The 21,346-nt window shown below is 36.6% G+C and overlaps 2 protein-coding genes across 12 annotated transcripts; both read right to left on the bottom strand.

Moving 5' to 3' along the window:
- Positions 1 to 1,943: 1,943 nt before the first annotated feature.
- On the bottom strand, positions 1,944 to 3,125 carry LOC128127761 (receptor-like protein EIX2). The gene is made up of 2 exons (XM_052766445.1): positions 2,873 to 3,125; positions 1,944 to 2,779 (listed from the first exon to the last, which is right to left on the bottom strand). The coding sequence occupies exons 1-2, from the start codon at positions 3,123 to 3,125 to the stop codon at positions 1,944 to 1,946; spliced, it is 1,089 nt and encodes a 362-aa protein (XP_052622405.1).
- Positions 3,126 to 4,517: 1,392 nt separating this feature from the next.
- Positions 4,518 to 10,624, bottom strand: LOC128128140 (uncharacterized). 11 transcript variants are annotated; one of them, XR_008225819.1, is made up of 5 exons: positions 10,442 to 10,624; positions 9,081 to 9,199; positions 8,131 to 8,900; positions 7,775 to 7,895; positions 4,518 to 4,601 (listed from the first exon to the last, which is right to left on the bottom strand). XR_008225819.1 is itself a non-coding variant. In XM_052766976.1 (5 exons), the coding sequence occupies exons 2-5, from the start codon at positions 9,176 to 9,178 to the stop codon at positions 4,598 to 4,600; spliced, it is 315 nt and encodes a 104-aa protein (XP_052622936.1). In that variant the 5' UTR covers positions 9,179 to 9,199; positions 10,442 to 10,624; the 3' UTR covers positions 4,518 to 4,597. The 11 variants fall into 11 exon arrangements, 4 of the variants coding, with proteins under 4 accessions (XP_052622936.1, XP_052622934.1, XP_052622935.1 ...); XR_008225818.1 differs by having other exon boundaries at positions 8,131 to 8,800; XR_008225821.1 differs by lacking the exon at positions 10,442 to 10,624 and adding an exon at positions 9,389 to 10,424 and having other exon boundaries at positions 8,131 to 8,800.
- Positions 10,625 to 21,346: the final 10,722 nt, after the last annotated feature.

Below are 21,346 nucleotides of genomic sequence, written 5' to 3'. Positions count from 1 at the left end.
ATTGAAATCAAGATCCCATCTTTGCAAAGAGATCAAGGAATTCTACCAGTGAAGTTGTTTTTGTTGAACCTCAAAACTACCAAATATGTAAGGTTTTTTTGCCACTTGTCAAATTCTCAAGAGTTTTGCCACTTGTAATTTTATGGGAGTTTTAGAATTATTATTTTCCACTTGTTATTTTTTAGGAATTTTCATTTTTTTAAAATAAAATTTCATATAAGGAAAGAGAATCATTCTATTAATTTGATAATAAAGTCTAATAAATGCTTTAAAGAATATTTGATTTCTTTTATAAATATTACAAAAGATTATATTATGTTATGTAAAAGTATTATTTTATAAAATATTTAATGATTAAATATTGATATTAAATTTTTATTTTTAATAAACTCGTGTAATACATGGGTCTCACACCTAGTTTAAGCAATATAATAATGAATTACGAGCAATTGAACATGGAATGATACTAGAGAGCTGATTTGAGCGTAATCTCATGGTAGATTCCAAACACAATTGGTAATTTTCTCCTGATACAATAGACAAATTTAATAATTTATTGTTCCATTAAAAATATAACCAAAACTGCAAACAAATTTAATAAAAAGAATGTTCAAAGGCATTTTAATATATATGAACTTACAATATTTTTAGATAAACAGTAAGATGGTAACTTTACTTGGAACATGACCAAAATTGCTATAAAACATCAAAATAACCACCAAAATTGCAACAAATTTTTTTTATTCTTTTGGAACAAAAATGCTTTTTTGAGGATAACTAGTCCAATCTATTCATAAGAAGTCTAATTACTTTCACGGTAGACCTCACATATGAATTTGAAGTCGATAAAGTATCCCCCAAAGTTCACATATTTGTTCTATTATTATTTTTTCACTGTATTAAACCTTAAACATTGGGCTGCTTTAACTGAATGCAACATTCATTTTATTTATTTATTTGTGTTTATTATTTAATCAGGCTGTGGTATATATTAGACAATGTGTTTTCAAATTATATGGTTCATGCAAAATATTTTATCCACTTGAAGCAATTCAAAGTACATAACAAAACTCACCAGTAATTAACATGGTTTAATGGAGGAGAGGAGCAATCATGAAGAGCCATGCGATGATGCACTCAAAATGATCTAAATTAAGAAACAAAATGTATAAAGTAAACAACAAGGGTAAGCATGATACAATATATGAAAAACTTAAAACACATAAGTAGAAAGGGGATGGGTCAAGGAAAATCCAAAATGAAAAAAACTGATAAAATATCACAAACTTAGAAATAATATAGTATCAGAAGTGACTTTATGACCCTCTTTACATCTATTGTCAATGATGATATGCCTTGTGGAGGATTACATAACATAAATGATGATGAGATTAACCCTAATCTAATCTCATAACTTGCAATCTCATGAGAATATAATCAAACAATCAACCAAGATCACTGCCATTGCAGATTCATACTAGACCATAGTCTTATCTAAATACCAAATCCGACAAAAAACAAAACTCCACCTTTCATCCAAACATCCTCTTTCTAAACATGAAAAACTAGAAATTTTACAAATGAAGAAATAAATAATGAGTCAGTTACATGGTTCTTACTTAATTGGACCAATGTAGAGGAAAACTGAGGGAGGCAACCGCATGTTGGGAGTGAGAGCAGCAGCAGAAGGTCGAGAATTAAAAAGAAAAAAAAAATCTACAACTCAAATACATAGTAATCTAAATCTACAACTTGATCATGTATAAATACCAAATCCAAAAGAAATTTTGTAAATTAGCACCTGTAAACAACACTGATATCACGAAGGCCATACAAATACAAAATCCAAATAGTAATACATTAGAATAAGCATATCTCAAAAGCAAAACTATCACTGATAACATGCATTCAAGAACTACTTGCATTCCACATGATCTACGCAGCTATTCTCTTCCTCTCTTGAACTTGGCAACTCTTACCACAACTGCAATGTATATCTTATCCATGGTTTCCTCAGCAAACATGAAAAGTTTGTGTCTCCACTGCTTCTTGAACATCAGAACTCCAATAACACCCCAAAACCCTGTTCCAAAACCACTCATTATATCCACATAAAACAACCATACCTTCATCTTCTCATCAGCTGCTTTGTGTTTCTTCTTGCTTCTTGTTGTTGTTGTTGAATCTTGATGATTTGAGCAAGTGTTTGGCAATGGAGGTCCACATAGACCTTTGTTCCCAGCATATATTGATGGATCAGTAAGCGTCTGCAGTTGATTTCCTGTTGGAATTTGTCCTGAAAAGTTGTTGTGTGACAAATTCAAATGGCTCAAAAAAGTCAAAGCTGCCATGCTTGGAGGGATGCTCCCGCTCAACTCGTTTTTTGAGAAATCAAGAGTTTCCAAATTCATCATACTTCCAATGCTCTCTGGAATACCCCCTCTCAGATGATTATTAGACAGATTCAGACCCACCAACATGTTAAGTGCAGTTAGCTCGACCGGTATTTCTCCCACAAGTTTATTGCTTGAAAGGTCCATGTTATAAACCATATCCCAAGTTGTTGTATATTCAAGATCAACACCTTTCATGACCTGAATCACATTCATATCATCATCGATATTTAAGTTTCCTACACACGGAGGGATGGTTCCGGTTAAGTTGTTGTATGCAAGATCCAAAATTTGAAGATTTGAACTTTTGCAAAGAGATGGAGGAATTCTACCAGTGAAGTTGTTTTTGTGTAAACTCAAAACTACCAAAGATGTAAGTTTTTTCCCTATCCAATTGGGTATATTTCCATATAATTTATTGTCACCCAAATCTAAGACTCACAAAACTTGTAGATTCCCTAATTCTGGAGGAACTTCACCAGTAAAGTTATTTTTGTTCAAATTTAACCAAAATAATGATGAAATAAGAGCAATTGAGCTAGGAATGGCACCAGAGAGCTGATTTGAGCTTATACTCATGATAGTCAAACCCTGCAGATTCCCCACACAGTTGGGAATTTTCCCACTTAACATGTTTCTTGAAAGATCAAGCCCTTCCAAATCTGTTCTTCTGCATAATGACCTTGGAATTGAACCATTGAAAAGGTTATATAAAACCTGATAAAACACCATGTTATATAAATTACAATGTTCAGGCAGAGTCTTGCCATGTGATTCTTATTTTCCTTGTCAGGTGATGTCTTTATGGAGGTTTTACATTTTTTTTTTTATTTTCTTGATAGTATGCTGGAGAAGGGTACAAGACTTGACATTGCATTTTGTGGAGTGTTTATGAAAATAAAATTTTAATTTATAACAGAAAATTTACAAGTTACAAATATGATGACTAAGTTGCCCATGCATGTGATGTGATGTGATGTGATGAAACAAGTTATTGTGATGGGAGACTTGGAAGTCAATTGAAAATTTGTTTCCACAAGACAAGACTGCATGCTTATAGTCTATTTATATTTACTTTTCCATTGACCAAAATAAGACATGGACGTCAATGTTTGATTTGTATCCACATAATTGTATTGATTTGGTCATGGGCTATTTTTCTTTTTAATTCTCTCAATCAAAGAAAGTGATTTTTGGCTAAATCAATTCCCCATGTCACACGTAAATGCATTTGCCCACAAAAACAATATATATGATGGTTTTAAGACTTATCATAATTAAAGATTATAAACTTGATTTTGAAATTTAATGATTTACAGAAATACCTAAAATGTATATATATATTTTTATTTTAAAACTTATTCAAAGTGTAATCTAATACTTACAATCTCCTGAATCACATTATTTTAAAACTATATTGTTATTTTTATGTATTAAAGTCAGGAATGATACAGGAACTTGTGAATTTAAAAAACTACATTAAATGATACATGAACTTGTGAATATGTTACCTCACATATGATTCTTAAAGTCCACAAAGTAGCCCCCAAAGTTTATGTTATATCTTTGACACTTGGGTTCCCTAAATTACAGGAAACATTCGGTTTGTTTAATTGATTATTTTATTAAAGTGTGGTGTATACAAGACATGGTGTTTTTCAACTATTACAAGGTTCACATAGATAACTCACCCACTCGAGTTAGAAAAAACTGACCTGTAACATGGTTATGAGTATAATATATGATGCATCTTCAATGACCTAAAGAAACAAATCAAATAAAGTAAAGGGCAAGGTTAGTCCTTATCTATATATACAATAAAACCCTCAAAACACATAATAAAATTAAAAAGGGGTTACCCTGCAAGAAAAAAGTAAAATTAAAGAAACAAGGAAAGCATCATAACACAAGAGGTAATGAATACATAAAATCTTTTTCATGCTCTGTGGGTTCAACCAACATTAATATAATGATAAAAAAAACCTACAAAATGAGAATGTTTTGGATAGCTAAAATGCATGTATAACCTACATTAAAGTAAGTAATTAACAACATGTAGAACTTTTGAAAGCCCACTAGTCAGCAGATTTAAAAAAGAGTAATAATATCTTGCAAGAAATTACCTTTCCAATTAAAATGGATTTCGCATTCTTGAAGCTATGACCAAATCTTTGACATTCGCCAGATGCCTATTTGCAATGTTTTCACCTGATAAATTAACTGACAAATTTAATTTGTTGCTCTGTTTTATAATATAAGCTACTTAATTAATAAAACAAAAAGAATACTCAAAGACATTCCAATAAAGACTTATGATTGTAGACTAATCCATCTGAAAGTGTATCTCAATTCAAGCCCGATCCCTTTCCTAAACCAAATTGAAACTTAATGTATGTACTACAGAGGCATTGTCTAGGTATTGAATTCAATCTCATCTCGAGCAGCAACATTATAATTATATACGGCATTTCTACTAATTGATGCTATTCTTTTTATTCTCTTGTCTTACATTCTAGATATGTTTACATTTTGGTAACTAATAGTGTTATAGGAATACAACATTGAATGAAGAGCTACCTTGAAAGTTTTCATTCAACGACTTTGAAGTCAAGACAAAACTATATAAGCAAGTTCAATTTCAAACATATATACCCCTCACTACATAGTACATACACTCTTGCCATAACTATAAAGTATAAAGTATAAACAATCCCCAGTTGTCCTTCTTAATTAAGCTAGAAGTAGTATACCATATATCCTAAATTTGCATAATATTCCACAATTCAATACTAAGTTGGTTGTTTTTAACAATACTCTACTATATAGTATATACATATACCAGAAGAAAAGTAAACAAATTAGTCAAACAAAAGTCAAAGCTGGAGTCCAAAGTCAACAGAAGTAAGTTGTTAGAATGTAGCTCATGGGTTAGTTACACAGCCATACAGTTACTAGTCTGACTACATATAGAGAGATTGGAGAAGAGATTAGATCATTCTTGAATTATATTTATAGTCATCAAAATAAACATTTTGTCTAGTAATCAGTATGTATATATAAGTAATATGTAACATCAATATTAATTAATTAATTATATATCAGTTTATAAAATACCCAACAAGTATGCCTCAACCCACTTTCCTATCAGCAGTCATCAATATCTGATAATAATATATTACAAGGTCGTATAGCCCCTCCAATATGTTCCCTATGTAATCAAAACCTTGTTCCAGCTATCATTTGGTTGATTTTTTACTTGATTTAACATCATTCCATAGTTTTAGCATATGTATATACTAGTGAAGTTAGGAGGGCCGTGCTGAGCACAGCCCACGAAGGGTAATTTGGGAATTTCGAAAGTTATGTTTTAATAATTTTGGGATAGATGTGTGTAAAATAGAGATATATGGTATTTTGTTTATGGATTGTTTTTCTTGTTTATGCATTGTAGTTTGAAAATGTAATCTATGCTTTCAAGACTTATTATATGGAGGACTATGGTGATTATATGGCATGAGACTTGATTTGATATAGGGTTTTAGTGTGGTTGAGGGACAATTTTGGTAATTTGGAGTGTGTTTATGGATCTGTATTTGAACACCAAATCTTGAAATAGCATGAGGTAAAATGCTTTCATTGTATTATTATAAAAAGGCCATATAGGTAGGTTACAAGGGCATAATGGTAATGTGGGTATATAGATACTTTTAAATTTGATGTTAATGACAATTTTGCGAAGGTGCATTGGCTGAGGGTGAGATATTAGACGAAACTCGAATTTGCTGTCAGTTACCATCGGATTTATTTGATCTAAAGAATGATCAAATACAGAAAATAAACTGTAAATACAAATAACAAATATCTAAATTTCTATATACCAACTTGGTAACTGCTATGAAAAACCACTGTCAAGGGGTGGATATTGGGCCAAAGTCAAAAGAAAAACATTAAAACCAGCAGAACGAGCCTGATAGTTCTAAGTATCCATGCGGTTTAAAATTACAACAAATTCATCAAGAACAAGTCAGTTTCCACAGTTGCCTTTAATGGCTGAAAGTTTCTCCCATGTGCATCTTCTTCCTCGATTTGCAGTTTTTTTGAAGCTCTAAATGAGATGGGTTTGTATGTTCTTTGAGCAGTAAAGTTTAAGGTAAAAAAAAAAAAAGAATCAAAATGTAAACTTTTTATAGGTATCAAAATTACACCCGACACACTTCTGTCAAATGAAGACAACCAACAGTTGGCTAAATAAACACAAATAATATTCATAAATACTTCGATAATTTGTGGAAAAAACTCACTCTCCTAAACATTTCCTTTTTTGCAAAGTACATGTATAAGTTTATTAAAATTGAGATCATAAGGAAAGAGAATTGTCATGAGCATTGTATCGAACAGTTGGTATGCGTTGGATATAATATATGCATTTATGATTCATGTAGTACTACTTATTATATATACATTATGCTCAGGGTTTGATATCCTCATAAAGGATTTATTTTTCCAGCTATATAAAACTCTTGCATCAACTAATGGTGTCATGTGTTTCTGCTGAGACTTTGTTCCTGGTTGCCAGTTAGAAAATATTCAGAAAAAAATTCAATTTTTAATGTGTCAATGATGATTCAAATATCCTTTTGAAATCAGGGAAGCATGAGGTTGCTATTAAATTGCCGTACCATCTATTGAGGAAGGGGATTTTAGCATGTTTTTGTTGCTGCATACCTAAAAGAACTCCAACATATAAGATAAGATATTGATTTATAAAGTAAATTATATAATAATTATATTTATTGGTGTATAAAGCTCAACCTTTGGGCGACTGTCAAAAAGTGCAATCAGTAGCTTTTGCACCATTATTTTATTTCCCCAACAACTTGAATCCAAAAACCTTTGGAAATACCATGCTCATTCCCCTATCACGATTACCTGCTAACATTAGTTTTTAAGGTTATAAGATCTCAACAACCTTGGTTGAGCACCTAGAGCATTAATGAAGAAATGAAGAAACATGGGCCATTGTTTGAGATGCAAGTTGAAGGAAAAGCTCTAAATGTATAATGTCAATTACAATCATTTCAAATCTTTAATAACATTAAATAGGTTGTTATTTCAGGTTACAATTAGACATAAATTCAAACTTTAAATTTGAAAATAGCATCTTATTAATCTTGGTTGCCATTTTTTTAAACTTTAAAGTAGGATTCAACTTTAACTTTCATATCTTTTTATGCTAGTACCAAGATCCATTCTTTTTAAATTCAAGAAATTTAATGTTATGTACTCTTATTTATATTCCTTGATTCCGTCCCATATCAGATAATAGTAAGTCCAATTCCAAAACCCACAAAGTTGAATCAAATTGTTTTTTGGAAACTAACCTCCATAGAAGTATTTTGTTTCGGAATGGAGTGGTGAAAGTGTTTGATGAGTCCACAGGGTCTGAGGTTGACTTGCAATCTAGGTTTCTCAATTCCGCAAAAGGATTTAATGAAATAATCCCTTTCATTTTTTGTATGAAAATAACAAATAAACTGTTAGTTTTAACCTAAGAAAAATATTAAAAGATCATGAAACTCTCGAGCTTGTAGCTAGTCCACCAACATCTGGGGAAAATGCTACTAAATTCTCAACACAAATAAGTCCTCATCCTAACCTTATTATATCTCATATGAATTAATTACAATCTATGTAACCAACAAAAACCATACTAATCTGACAGATAATGTATCCTTACCTGCAAGTACATTTTCATCCTCGACAAATTTATCGAGTGGTATCCAAAGGTTCAGAAACATGTCTCCTGCCAAATCTCCATATTCTAGCACACTAAACTTGAGATAACAAAGTAATCACAATGGAAACTTTCAAACCACACAATTAAAAAGGTTTCAAGAGCCTCCAAGAATTGTTAGTCATTATAAATTTTCAATTTCTAGCACATCATTGACGTTTATATTCGGATGATAGACATGCAATCAATACTCAATAGTCATTAAACATTAAGATGGAATGATATTCTACTATTGCTGTATATTTTTGGATGACACTGTTGTTAAAGGGTAATTGAGATATCTTATTTTTTGATCAAGAACAACTCCGGTTTTAAAGGACATACCGAAATTGAAACCATTACCTTGATTCACAAATGCGTCTTACACGTATACTCTAAATCCTAATTAAGTAGAACCATGACAAGACTACAAATACCCTGGGTATGACGATTATAAAAAAACATCAAGAAAGATGATCTGGAAGGGCATGTAGATATATTAGAAATCTGATTAATAAATTTAGTGTTAGATAAGAACATACTTTGTTCAATCAGTACAAACTGACAGCAAAGTTTCCCACAAAAATTGACAATCAAATTCCCAAATTTGAACCCCAAACCATCTCTTCTTTCCCTGTTTCAACATCATTAGCATTGAGAATAGATCCAGCAAACCCAGGCACTAAAAGAACTATATTCTGAAGGTGGTCATGATGGTTTTTTCCGTACGATTACTAAAATCAAAAGAGAATCAAGAAAGTCATTGTATATGTTACACTATTAAAAAAAAAGGAAAATTAGTTTTATCTAACAGTCAACAAAAGATGAGAGTAAGAATACAAGCTGGTCATGGTGGTGGATACTGTGCACGTCAATAAGTAATCGAGAAAGAGAAAATGAGAAAAATAGATTACCTTAATTTAAGGTTCCATGTCATCGATTTGTCATTAGTAACGGTCTTTAGGCTAAATCGTCTCTTCATCAGGCCCTTCCCTTTCGTCCTCTTCAACATCAATCGTGAAGCAACAAAACCCTAGAGAGAGAAAGAGGAATTGAGATGTATTGAGGAGGGAGAAACATTACGACAAGAAGAAGATGCGAGTACGAAGCAAAATCTTTAAGACAGAAACAACAGCAAACCGATTATGGAAATGGGGAAAGAAGAATCAAATATTAAATCGCAAAAAAACAACCAACAACAAACATGTGAAATTATGCGAACCTTAAATACAGAATAAACATGGAGCGGCATGAAGAGGAAGTCAAAAGGGTGACTCAGCAGCAATCAATGGGAGGTGGCGGTAAAAAGGGATCCAAAAGGTATGCAGCTTTGGGGGGAACGTGGCCGCCAAGAAGGAAAACCCACCGCTAAGTCTTCTACCTCATCGTGACGTCTAGGTGACCTTCATCAATAGCCAAACGACGCCGTTTATTGAACCCAGTGGTCGGTGCGCAAAACCAAGTAGGAGGTGGCGGGAAAACGGAAAAACATGAGAAAATAGACAGTGACTCGGCTTGACACAACTAATTGAGGCGGTGTGGAGAAGGAAAGCAAACCGACTCCACATAAGTTAAAGAATGACCGCCAGACTTCTTATTGGATGAGGAAAGCAGCAGGCAAGCAGGTGACGTGCATAGTCTTACTGTCTAAAGAAGGATCTCGTATATAGGTAATTGATATAATATTTTCATTTTTATTAGGGGTGTTTGGATAGGAAAAAAAAAAAAAACTGCTTATTGCTTATTCCCACAATAAGCTAATTTAAGCGTTTGGATAAAATCCAGCTTATTAGGCTAAATAAGCTAATTTTAATAAGCATTCCTCCCCATGCTTATTGCTTATTGCTTATTCCCACCACAAATAAGCTATAAGCAAGAAGCTAAAAATCTAATCCAAACACCAACATTATCTAATTCAATTTAATCACCATTCCCCAATTTAACCCAGAATTGACAAAATTAGGTCCCTAAACACTATCTCAAGTCTCAACTCAGCTTTCTTCTAACTTAGTTCTATGTCTTGTTTTAGCTAAAACCCCAACAAATGATCATCTTACAACCATTACTTTAACACAACGTAAAAAAAATCCAAATTAAAGCTTGACCACAGAAAAGTCAAATCTGTCAATTTAAATATTAAGTCAATGCCGTATATAATATTCTTCCAATAATTCAAGTTTCTAGTGACGTTTTAAGATACAAATCTATACCAAGCTGTGAATGCATCACAATAACTCCAACAATTTCACAATCTTTACTAGGGTTTAGATGTTACCTTCACAATTTGGTTTCAAAACTGAAATTGGAGAGTTATGCGGTCGTTTCTGATCATCCCGGCCACCAATGACCTCTGCCGGCCGCCGCCGCAACCACTGCCATCTGCAGCCACCCACGGCGGCGCTGCTGGCTCCATCGATCCCAACAGCAGCTATTTGCTGCTGCCTTGCGTTTTTTTTCCTGCTTGTCTATCTCTTTTCTCGAAATAACCCTTTTATTTTTTTATTAAGACAAAACTTCAAAAATGGTCCCTGTGGTTTTTAAAAATATCAAGTTTAGTCCCTAAGTTCAAAAAACCTTACAGATGGTCCTTGTGGTTTCAAAACTTTTAATATTTGGTCCTTTTCGCTAACTCCATTAGTTTTTGGCCGTTAAGTGAAGGGCAATTCTATCATTTCACTTCCATAGGGACCATTTATGAAGTTTTAACTTATTATTTTTTTTTAAAGAAAAAAATATAATTATTTAATATTAAAGGGTCCAACCTCTCTCTCTCTCTCTCTCTCTCTCCAAAATAAATAAGGGGAAAGGACTTTTTTCACTAACTCAGATCGAAGAAGACGAACAAGCAGAAAAAAAATGGTCCGGTGATGATTGATCGAATCGCTAAGGAGGGGCGGAGAGATCAATCTCCGACGACCCTCGGGTTTAATTTACCTCCGGAGAGATCGATCAAAAACATACCCCACCCCCGCTTCTTCTTCCCCAACCAGGTTTCAGTATGAGCGAGAATACATCTTTCCCAAGCATCACATTAGTGGAAGCATTCACTTTACGTTTGATCTCCGCCATTGTTTCCTTCGTTGAATCATATATCGTGCAGTTCCTCTGAGAGAAGCGTCCTTCGATATGATACTCCTCTGAACGATCGCCGAACATTCCCACCGTCATGTTTGACTTTCTGATGATCGAAGATCTCTTCAAGCTAATATCGGCTTATCACCTTCCATCCTCTCACCTAAAAAACCCTCCCACCATTCATGTAGACTTGGTCTCTGTTAATCAATAGGTTATTGAAATCCTTGACATGTGGAAAGTAAATCTAATCGGAGAAAAAAGACACAATTAACAATTTAACATCTAACATACCTTCCGGCGAAGAAGAGCGGGTACTCTGTCATACTTTTGATCCAATATAAATTCAAATAACAATTTGTCAAAAGCAAATTTGTGAGGAACATACCCTTTGTTTAAAAATAGTTGAAGAAGATGATACCCTTCTGTGACGTTTCTGTCCAAACAAAAGGCTTGGATCAAGCAACTGGCAGTATCAAGATCTGCAACAATGCCAGATTGCATCATTTCACCATATAATTCCCATACAAGATTCGTATACCCTTCTTGAATGGAAGAAAGTAAAAGACAGTTCCATGTTTCTAATGAAGGGTAAACTCCAGCTTTCTTCATTTCATCGAACACTTGGAGCGCATCCTCAATCATTTTACTTTCACACAAACACCTTATATATGATTCAAGATCAGCAGACTCCGGGACAAATTGAGTAAAATCGAGAAAACTCTTTTTGTTGATTTGGACCATGTAAAATAAGGAAAATGGGGCTACAGTGGAATAGAAGATGCAACAGAGAGAGAGAGAGAGAGAGAGAGAGAGATGGGACCCTTTAATATTAAATAATTATATTTTTTTCTTTTTAAAAAAAATAAGTTAAAACTTCATAAATGGTCCCTGTGGAAGTGAAATGACAGAATTGCCCTTCACTTAACGGCCAAAAGCTAACGGAGTTAGCGAAAAGGACCAAACGTTAAAAGTTTTGAAATCACAGGGACCATCTGTGAGGTTTTTTGAACTTAAGGACTAAACTTGATATTTTCGAAAACCACAGGGACCATTTTTAAAGTTTTGTCTTTTATTAAAGACAAAATTGCTAAAATGGGCTATGTTAAAATTAATCGGTGGTTTTGAATTATAGATATAACAAATTTTCTAATCCCTTTGCAGAAAATAGCTAAAAATAACCTATAATTATAAAAACTAGACAGAATTCTTGTGCGTTGCGCATCGAAAATTAAAAATATATTGTTAAAATATTAAAAGATATATGTTTAAAATGGTTATGTTATTGACATTAACTTTGAGATAATATTTTTACATATATATATATATATATATATATATATATATATATATATATATATATATATATCACACCCCCAAACCAGAATGGCGGAAACATTCGGGGGTCGATGACTTCACGTAGTATCACAACAATTGAATATTATAAAGAAAGTAACACAACCATCATATATATAATAAAAACGTATATTGTTGCGTTATACATATTTCCAAAAGAATATTACAATATGATGATATAAATGTTTTAATAATAAATGTCCTCAGCGTGCCTTCTTCAAAAGTTAGTGGTTACATGTATCACTGATTCCCTGAGAAATACAAGTGGTTTCGAAAAAGTGTTAACAATTAAGTTGGTGAGTTCATAAGTGTTTTTGTATTGAAAAATGTCCCGTTGGTAGTACTTTAATGAATGTGGTTTTCAAAAAATCCAATATTTTCTATAAAGAGTTTGAAATTTCCCCAAAGTTGGAGTGCCTTAGTATTTCTCGTACTTAACTGGTAAAGATAACTTTGTACTCAAAAATAGTGTAGAAAATAGAATGCATATATGAATCTCGTAAATCAAACTTGTTTTTATACTTTTATGTGAGCCTTATAACCATACTATTGACACTGACTGCCTGTAACAACATTCTTCAGGTGTTGTAGTGTTATGACATTTGTCACCCCAGACCTGCCGGTTTAACTGTAGCTAACAGTTTAGGTGCGGGGTTGTCAATCTCGTATAGATCTATACACAAGTATCACGCTCTCCCTCCAAGAGATTTTGGTATATAATACAGGACTTGAAATGCATACATAAGAGTACGTTGAAGTTTGAATATCTCAGATTACTTAGTATAAATAGATTTACGATAAGAAAGACTCTACTTCATTGTGTTTGAAAGTATATCGTTTTTCAAGATGTATACGTAAGACTGTATGAATAACTTGCTAACTACATGCATTATAGTTTTTCAGAAAGTATATTCCATTTGAGTGAAAATAGCTTGATGATATACTAGCCCTATAAAGTAAGTTGTTTGGTATCGAATATCACATTAGATAGATGTTACACTTGTTTATAAAACGATACTTTTATTTGTATTGTACTTGTATTTCCCCCCCCCCCCCCCTAAAACATGAAAAGACTTGAAAGATAGGGGTATGAAACTCACCTGCTTGGGTTGATGAAAATGAGATTAGAGTCAAGCAGAACTTCAACTGCGTAAAGTTGCGTTTTCAAGCTTCTCGTGACTCTCGGTAGCGTAGCAACTTCGTCGGAGGTTCGGGTGCGGAAATCGAGAGTGTCGGGATGGCTTCTGGTGCTTGAAAGTGTGTGGGAGTAAGTGGGAGTTTGAGAAGGTGTGCCTAAAACCCGTAGTTCATGCCATCTATTTATAAGGTGAAAACTTGGAGTACGCGGGGCGTAATCTTGGAGTACGTTGGGCGTACTCGCGTACGCTGAGCGTACCTTGGTTACGCTGGGCGTAACAATGCGTCATGACTTACGACTCCAGCCTAGCTAGCGTAGAGCACTCGAGCCGATGGGACTCGACACTGGGCCTATTACGCTGGGCGTAATATTGGATTACGCGGGGCGTAATCCAGTCTGTCATCTTCGAAATTCCGTAACTTTCGCGTACGAGCTCGTTCTTCGCATTCTTTATATCTCCGCGTAGGTGAGACTATGCTCTACAACTTTCATTTAGACTCCGTCGGCTAGTTTTGACTTTATTTTTAATGATATGTTTTTAATAGGCCGAGACTGCTAAAGTCCGTTAAAAATTCATAGTTTCTTTATTCGACGTCGGTTTTTGTTTGACTTTTTACCATTTTACTCCTATTGTGGAGACCTTCAACTTTCGTTTAGGTTGCAATAGCTAAATAACGCTCGATCTTCAATTCGAGTTTTTAGCCCTCTACTACTGTTACGAAACTTAGAAAATTCGTAACTTCTTCATACGAGGTCCAATTTGGGCGATCCTTTTATTCATGTTTATGGTTTAACGAACTCTACAACTTTTGTTTAGATACTTAAGGCTAAAATGCATTTCATTACAATTTCACTTTTTTTTTTACGTTAAATGACGTTTTAAACGGTGTGTCGTAAATATTCAAGTGGTTATAATTTCTTCAATATAACTTGGTTTTGAATGTTCTTTATGTTTTCAGGATTCTTGTCATGATATCTAATATTTGATGCATCCCATATTTAGATTTTTGAATACTTTATGTTTGGGGTTAATTCTGCTGATTCCAAATGGTTTCGTTGTATTTGACTTTTAAGCATTACTGTAAGTCTCTAATCTGCCCGTGTATCAGTCAGATCCGTTTGATGGTGCGGAATCCCAATCAAACGGATGATGTCATATAAAATAAGAAGAGAAGGAGAAGAAGAATAATATGAATCTTCGTATGAATTTATATGAATTAAGATCCGGATACAAAAGATTCACATACAATGCTTTCTAATTCTCTCTGGCCGTAAGCTCTCTAGTTCATCAATCCTCTACTCCTCACCCTAACACCTCTATTTATACTAGGGAACATGGGCCGGAAACAATTGGGCCGTAAACGAGTTTACGGCCGTAAACTAGACCATAAATTAATAAAATATTACATAAAAATAATTGCCTAGAAAAGTAAAGTATAAACCATATTTTTGACCCAACAATCTCCCCCTTGGTTTATAGTTTTCTTTTCTTAATTGACCCAACAAGCTCCCCCTAAAAAGTAGCTGGCTTTGCTTGTTAATCTTCATCGGGAACTTGGCTTCAGCTTTAACCTTCGATTTCTTCACAGCATCAGGATGAACATATGAATCTTCAATGAATGACTTCATCTTGAGCACTTGAGGTTTTCTTCTGAATTTGGCATTGATCGCACATTGAGTAAGGAGGCTTGACGTACTGATTCTTGAAAGATGGCGCATTTAGCTTAAGAATCTTCAGAGAGAACAAAATCTTCTGGATCACTTCAGCAGGTACAAAGATAGCAGCAGACTGATTGAGGAGGCTTCAATGCAATCCGTCACATAATATTCAATTTCAGCAGCTTCACCTTGCTTCTGGGGTTGAAAGATTGAATTTGAAAGAATAACCTTCATTTCTTGCTCCTTTGAATGAGAATTCTTCGATGCTCACGGACGAAGCTTTTGCTCAGAAATCTTCAACACAAACTCCATGAGTCTTATCTATACCTGAAATCACTTTTCAAGACAAAACAAAACTAAAAGAAAACTTAACACACAAATTAAAACGGAAACAAAAATATTTTTGGATTTTTTTTATTTTCTGAACAAGAAATAAAACAAAAATAACACTATGTTTGGATTTTTTTAATTTTTCTGATTTTTTTTTTTATTTTTTAATTTTTAATTCTCCCCTAATATTTAAATTAGAAGAAACTATAATAAATTTAACAAAAATAAAAATGATATATAACTTTAAGGGTGATTTGGTATCAAAGTTTTTAGACAGCCTTTATCCACTTGTCGGTACCTTCCATATTCACATCTTTGTCTGGTCGATCGTCGGTATTGTTGTCCACTTAAACACGAAAAATTGTGACAAATTTAGGACATACTATTTGTTACAAGACAAAGTGAACTTAAGTTCCTAAAAATTATATCTGATCCTAATTTCTTAGATACTATATCTTAAGGTCCATTCATCTGACGACGGCCAGGGATATTGTTGTCCACCTAAATTGAGCAGCGAGATCTATAGACAATGTTTGAGTGTTCAATTTTAAGTGTACTGGAACGTGTTTCCCGCTTCCTGATATGCCCCAGCCATCAAGAACTTGCAGAGTACTCCTTACACCGGGTGAGCAGACAACCATTCAGAGAGAGAATAGATTCAGAATTCTATTGCTAACTACTTCAGAGGGGTTGAGAAGAAGAAGGTTACATATGTTGTGTACCAGGTCGGATTAGAAGTCACGCAAAGGAGACAGCATATGGATAACAGATGAGAAGTATTTCACACATATATTTCACACACATATATATCCTACAGAGAAATAGAGTTGCATATGTTGTGTACCAGGTCGGATTATAAGTCACGCAAAGGAGACAACATATGACTAACAGATAGAAAGAAAGAAAACGATTTTCTACAGACCTAATTTATCGGAATTTACCAGTCGCCCCATCCAACCGGAATTAAGGACAGAATCCGCACATCAAGGAAAAGTTAAGCCACGGTTCCAAGTACGGGTTCATTTAATGTGACGAGTAGATTCCCATATATATCTCCCTGCTCAACCTATCCGAGCGTCGTATTGTCAGGCTAAACGTATCTAACTAGGTCAAGATTTGTCAAGTCTATAAATTTCCTAAGTTCAATTCTGCCTAGTCAAGTCTATTTAAAAGTTTTTGTGCCTACCGACGCATCAAGTCAGAGCATAGACCCTTCAACTTCGGGTACGTTACGCAGACGTAGATTGTCTGTTATCACTTGATAATATCACTTCCCAAAACATCTCCCTCAAACACATTTCATAACCAATATATTTTTTTTTATTTTCTGATTTTCTGATGTTTTTGGATTTTTTGAAAATTTTCTAATTTTTGTTTTGTTTTTATTTCTCCCCCTAAATTTGTGCATAGGAGAGAAAAAAAAATTAATGCGCAAATTTAAACTATCCTAAAACAAAAATTAGTCTTTAAAGCGAATCAGGTTAAGAAAAACTTAGGGGCAAGGCCCCAGTTAGTCTGAAAGTCGGTTCGATGGCAAGGCCCAGTATGTGCTTTATATGTATAGTATGGTATGTGGTAGTTTGGGGAGCTCACTAAGCTTTGTGCTTACATTTTCAGTTTTGGTTTTAGGTACTTCCGCAAGCAAGGGGAAGAGCTCAGGTTGATGGCATCGCACACACCATAGTTTCAGTTTTTGTCCTGGGAGTTGATTCAGTTTCTTCGATATGTTTGATACAGTTGTGATACAGTTTTTCTCACAGTGTTTTATTACGGTTTGAGATACACTACATATGATTTTTATGAGATACTCAGTTTTATGATCTTTGTTATATTTAAAAAAAAAATGAAATTTTCGGGTCGTATTTTTGGGATGTTTCAAGTTGGTATCAGAGCCTTGGTTTGAGGTATTCGGATACACCTCCGGGTGTATCTGAACTCAAACTAAGGGAAAGATAAAAAGATTTTCAAAAAGGAAAAATGTTTTCGAAGGAAATTTTGAAAAGCACTTAGAAAGAAAAGAATTTTTAAACAAGATAAGGATGTGGTGCATGCGATCAGCCGAGCTCAAGTAAGTACTCCCAAGTTACCCATACAAATTTTATTATGATTAATTGTTCCAGTTTCAGTAGAATAGCATGCTAGTATAGGACTAAGGATCTAGGAGGATGCCTTATGTGCCTGCTATATATGTTTCAGCTTTATGAGAATTGCATGCTAGTATTGAGTAGACAGTAGTAGGATAGCCTGTTTAGGTTATGCCTGGTAGCGCGAGCTTAGCATTGTATGCTAGTACAGTTTCTCGTTATGAGAATAGATTTGCTTGAGTAGTTTCTGGTGTCCGAATGTTGCTTGCTTCGTGCTTTGTAGAGCTCTTGGTGATGGGAGTTACCGTTAGGTGAATACGTCACATCACATGTGAACAGGGTTGAATAATCTTAGAGTGTTGGATTTGGTCCTATTGCGCAGCTCTTGTTTGAGTCTAACCATTGTAGGGACGAGACTTTTACTCGAAGGATTATCCGAGCCTCATCACATGTGATGGTATTCAGGTGATGGCTAATTAGCATTACAAGGAGGCCTTCAGCAGCTGAGGACTGGTTTGAGTAGAGTCGGAGATTTCCCTAGGGCAAGCCTAGGATGAGAGTAGCAGAGATCAGTAGTAGTAGAAGTGACTTGGTGGAGTCAAGACAGTTCTTGAGGAAAGTACGTATAGATGTGGAAGGCAGTATGGGCCCGTACTACTGAAAGCATAGGATCCGTACTCGAATCAAGGAAGGTTGAGACAAGACCAGGAAGCTAGTAGTAGTATCAATGATCCCTTGAGATATTTCAGTTTTCAGATGTTGCTATGATATGTTTCAGAATGGTGGTTTTGCGTTCGAGGCCAGCAGCTGGCAGTGGAGGTGCCAGGGAGGGATCAGGATCAAGCTCGGGGGATGAGCGTATGGATGAGCAGACCAGAGAGTTTCTTTCCTCAGAGATCACTCGTATCATACTGGAGCAGACTCCTGTGATCTTCGGTTCGATCAAGGAGGGTATCCTAGAGCTGATGGTTGAGAGGTTGGGCACCTTCTGTGCCGAGGTGGCGGCCATGATGGGGTCGCGCACGCTTACGTTCAGGGAGTTCAGGGCATGTGGAGCTCCAGATTATCACGGGGCGCTGGACCCCATAGCGAGTACTAGGTGGTTGGCGGATGTGGCTAATGCTTTCCGCACGAGCAGGTGCCCCGAGGGGGACAAGGTTAGATTGGCGTCCTGTCTTCTGAAGGACAGGACACGGGATTGGTAGGAAGAGGTCGGAAAAACCATTGGAGATGATGCAGCGCTAGATGCCATGACCTGGGCTGATTTCTCTACTAGGTTCAGGGCGGAGTTTGCACCGGTTATTGAGGTGCAGCAGTTAGCCAAAGAGTTTTAGGACCTCACCCAGACTACAGAGACCGTGGCGGAGATCACCGCCAAGTTCAGGGAGAGGGCTCTTCTCGTTCCTCAATATGCAGCCGATGAGGAGATGAAGACATGAGATGTTGCGGAGCGATATCCGCCAGTTTGTGAGCCGGTCCAGCTATAAAACGCTGGATGACATGATTGCTAGGGCTCGGGAGAGGGACATTGATCTTGAGATGGAGAAGAAGAGGAAACCGGAGGTGGTTTCGGGTACAGGTGGTTCGGGAAAAAAGCCCAAGGTTTCAGATCACAGATCCAGGATTCAGCAGAGCCACAGTTGATGTGGCAAGTGTGGGAGAATGCACGATGGGGTGTGCAAGGCAGGGAGTTCCGGCTGCTTCAAGTGCGGTCGGACTGGGCATTTGAGCAGGGATTGTACGACCCCTGCTACTACCATTGCAACATCATATCTGATTTGCTTTCAGTGTAATCAGAGGAGACATAAAAAGTCCCAGTGGCCGAGCGTAGCTGCAGTAGGGAAGGTGGCTGCACCTGCCCCTGCTACTTTGAGGATTACAGATGGCCGGCAGGGCGGAGCTGAGGCGCCAGTGGCGAAGAGTAGGGCTTTTCAGATGACAGCAGAGGAGGCACGAGCGACTCCTGATGTGGTGATGGGTATGTATCTTCCCTTCATCTCTATATTATTATTGATTGATTATTTCTTATGATTATATGTTTTATATAGGGTCGTTCTCTGTGAACGGCATTTCTGCTACTGTATTATTTGATTCGGGGGCTACCCGATCATTTGTATCGCTAGCGCTTAGCAAGAGATTTAGTAGAGCTCCAGGGGAGCTGGATTGTCCACTAGAGGTTGAGATAGCAGATGACAGGACTGTGAGGGTCGCCAGAGTGCATAGAGGGTGTTCTCTTCAGTTGTTTGACGAGCAGTTTTCAGTGGACCTAGTTCCTATTCCCCTGCGAGGGAATAAGGTTGTAGTAGGCATGGATTGGTTGAGTCCCAATGGGGCGGTGATTGATTGTGAGCTGCAACTAGTGAGGGTTCGCACTCCCAGTGGGGGAGAGTTAGTGATTCAGGGCGAGAGGCCACAGCGCGGACCAACCTTTTGTTCCGCCGCGAGAGCGCGACGCTATTTTCATCAGGGTTGCGCTGGTTATGTAGCTTATGTCTTGGATGCCCGGGAGAAGGGCAAGACGACAGTTGATGATGTTCCGGTAGTGTGAGACTTCCCGGATGTATTTCCCGAGGATTTACCTGGAATACCTCCTGAGAGGCAGGTCGAGTTTAGGATCGACCTAATTCCTGGTGCGGCTCCGATAGCCAAGGCACCGTACCGCCTAGCTCCCCCTGAGATGCAGGAGTTATCTACGCGGCTGCAGGAGCTGCTAGAGTCTAGCAGCTCCTGCAGCCGCGTAGATAACTCCTGCATCTCAGGGGGTTTCATTCGGCAGAGCAGTTCGCCTTGGGGAGCGCCGATCCTGTTTGTGAGGAAGAAGGATGGGTCGCACCGTATGTGTATAGATTACCGGGAGTTGAATAAGGTAACGGTGAAGAACCGTTACCCACTCCCGAGGATAGATGATTTGTTTGACGAGCTTCAGGGAGCGTCTTGGTTTTCCAAGATCGATCTACGTTCCGGGTATCATTAGATGCGAGTCAGAGATGAGGATGTGCAGAAGACTGCTTTCAGGACCAGGTATGGTCATTATGAGTTTGTGGTGATGCCATTTGGGCTCACCAATGCTCCAGCCGCGTTCATGGATCTCATGAATCGCGTGTGCAGGTCGATGCTGGATCGATCAGTGATACTATTCATAGATGATATTTTGGTGTATTCCAAGACGTGGGAGCAGCACGAGGAGCTCCTGAGGGAGGTGCTAGAAGTTTTGAGGAGGGGGAGACTTTTCGCGAAGTTCTCCAAGTGCGAGTTCTGGTTGCGCGAGGTGCAGTTCCTTGGTCACCTCGTCAACCAGAAGGGTATTTTGGTAGATCCGGCCAAGATAGAGGCCGTGATGCAGTGGGAGGTCCCGAAGTCTCCATCCGAGATTCGGAGCTTCCTAGGGTTGGCAGGGTATTACCGGAGGTTCATTCATGATTTCTCCATGATAACAGTGCCGCTCACCCGACTGACCAAGAAGTCGGTGGTGTTCCGTTGGGGGCCTGAACAGCAGGCAGCGTTTGAGACCCTCAGACAGAGGTTGTGCGAGGCTCCGATC

The sequence above is a fragment of the Lactuca sativa genome, chromosome 8 (genome assembly GCF_002870075.4).
Source record: "Lactuca sativa cultivar Salinas chromosome 8, Lsat_Salinas_v11, whole genome shotgun sequence".
NCBI lineage: Eukaryota > Viridiplantae > Streptophyta > Magnoliopsida > Asterales > Asteraceae > Lactuca > Lactuca sativa.
The sequence above is the reverse complement of the archived record's forward strand: the minus strand, read 5'-3'. Positions and strand labels throughout refer to the sequence as shown.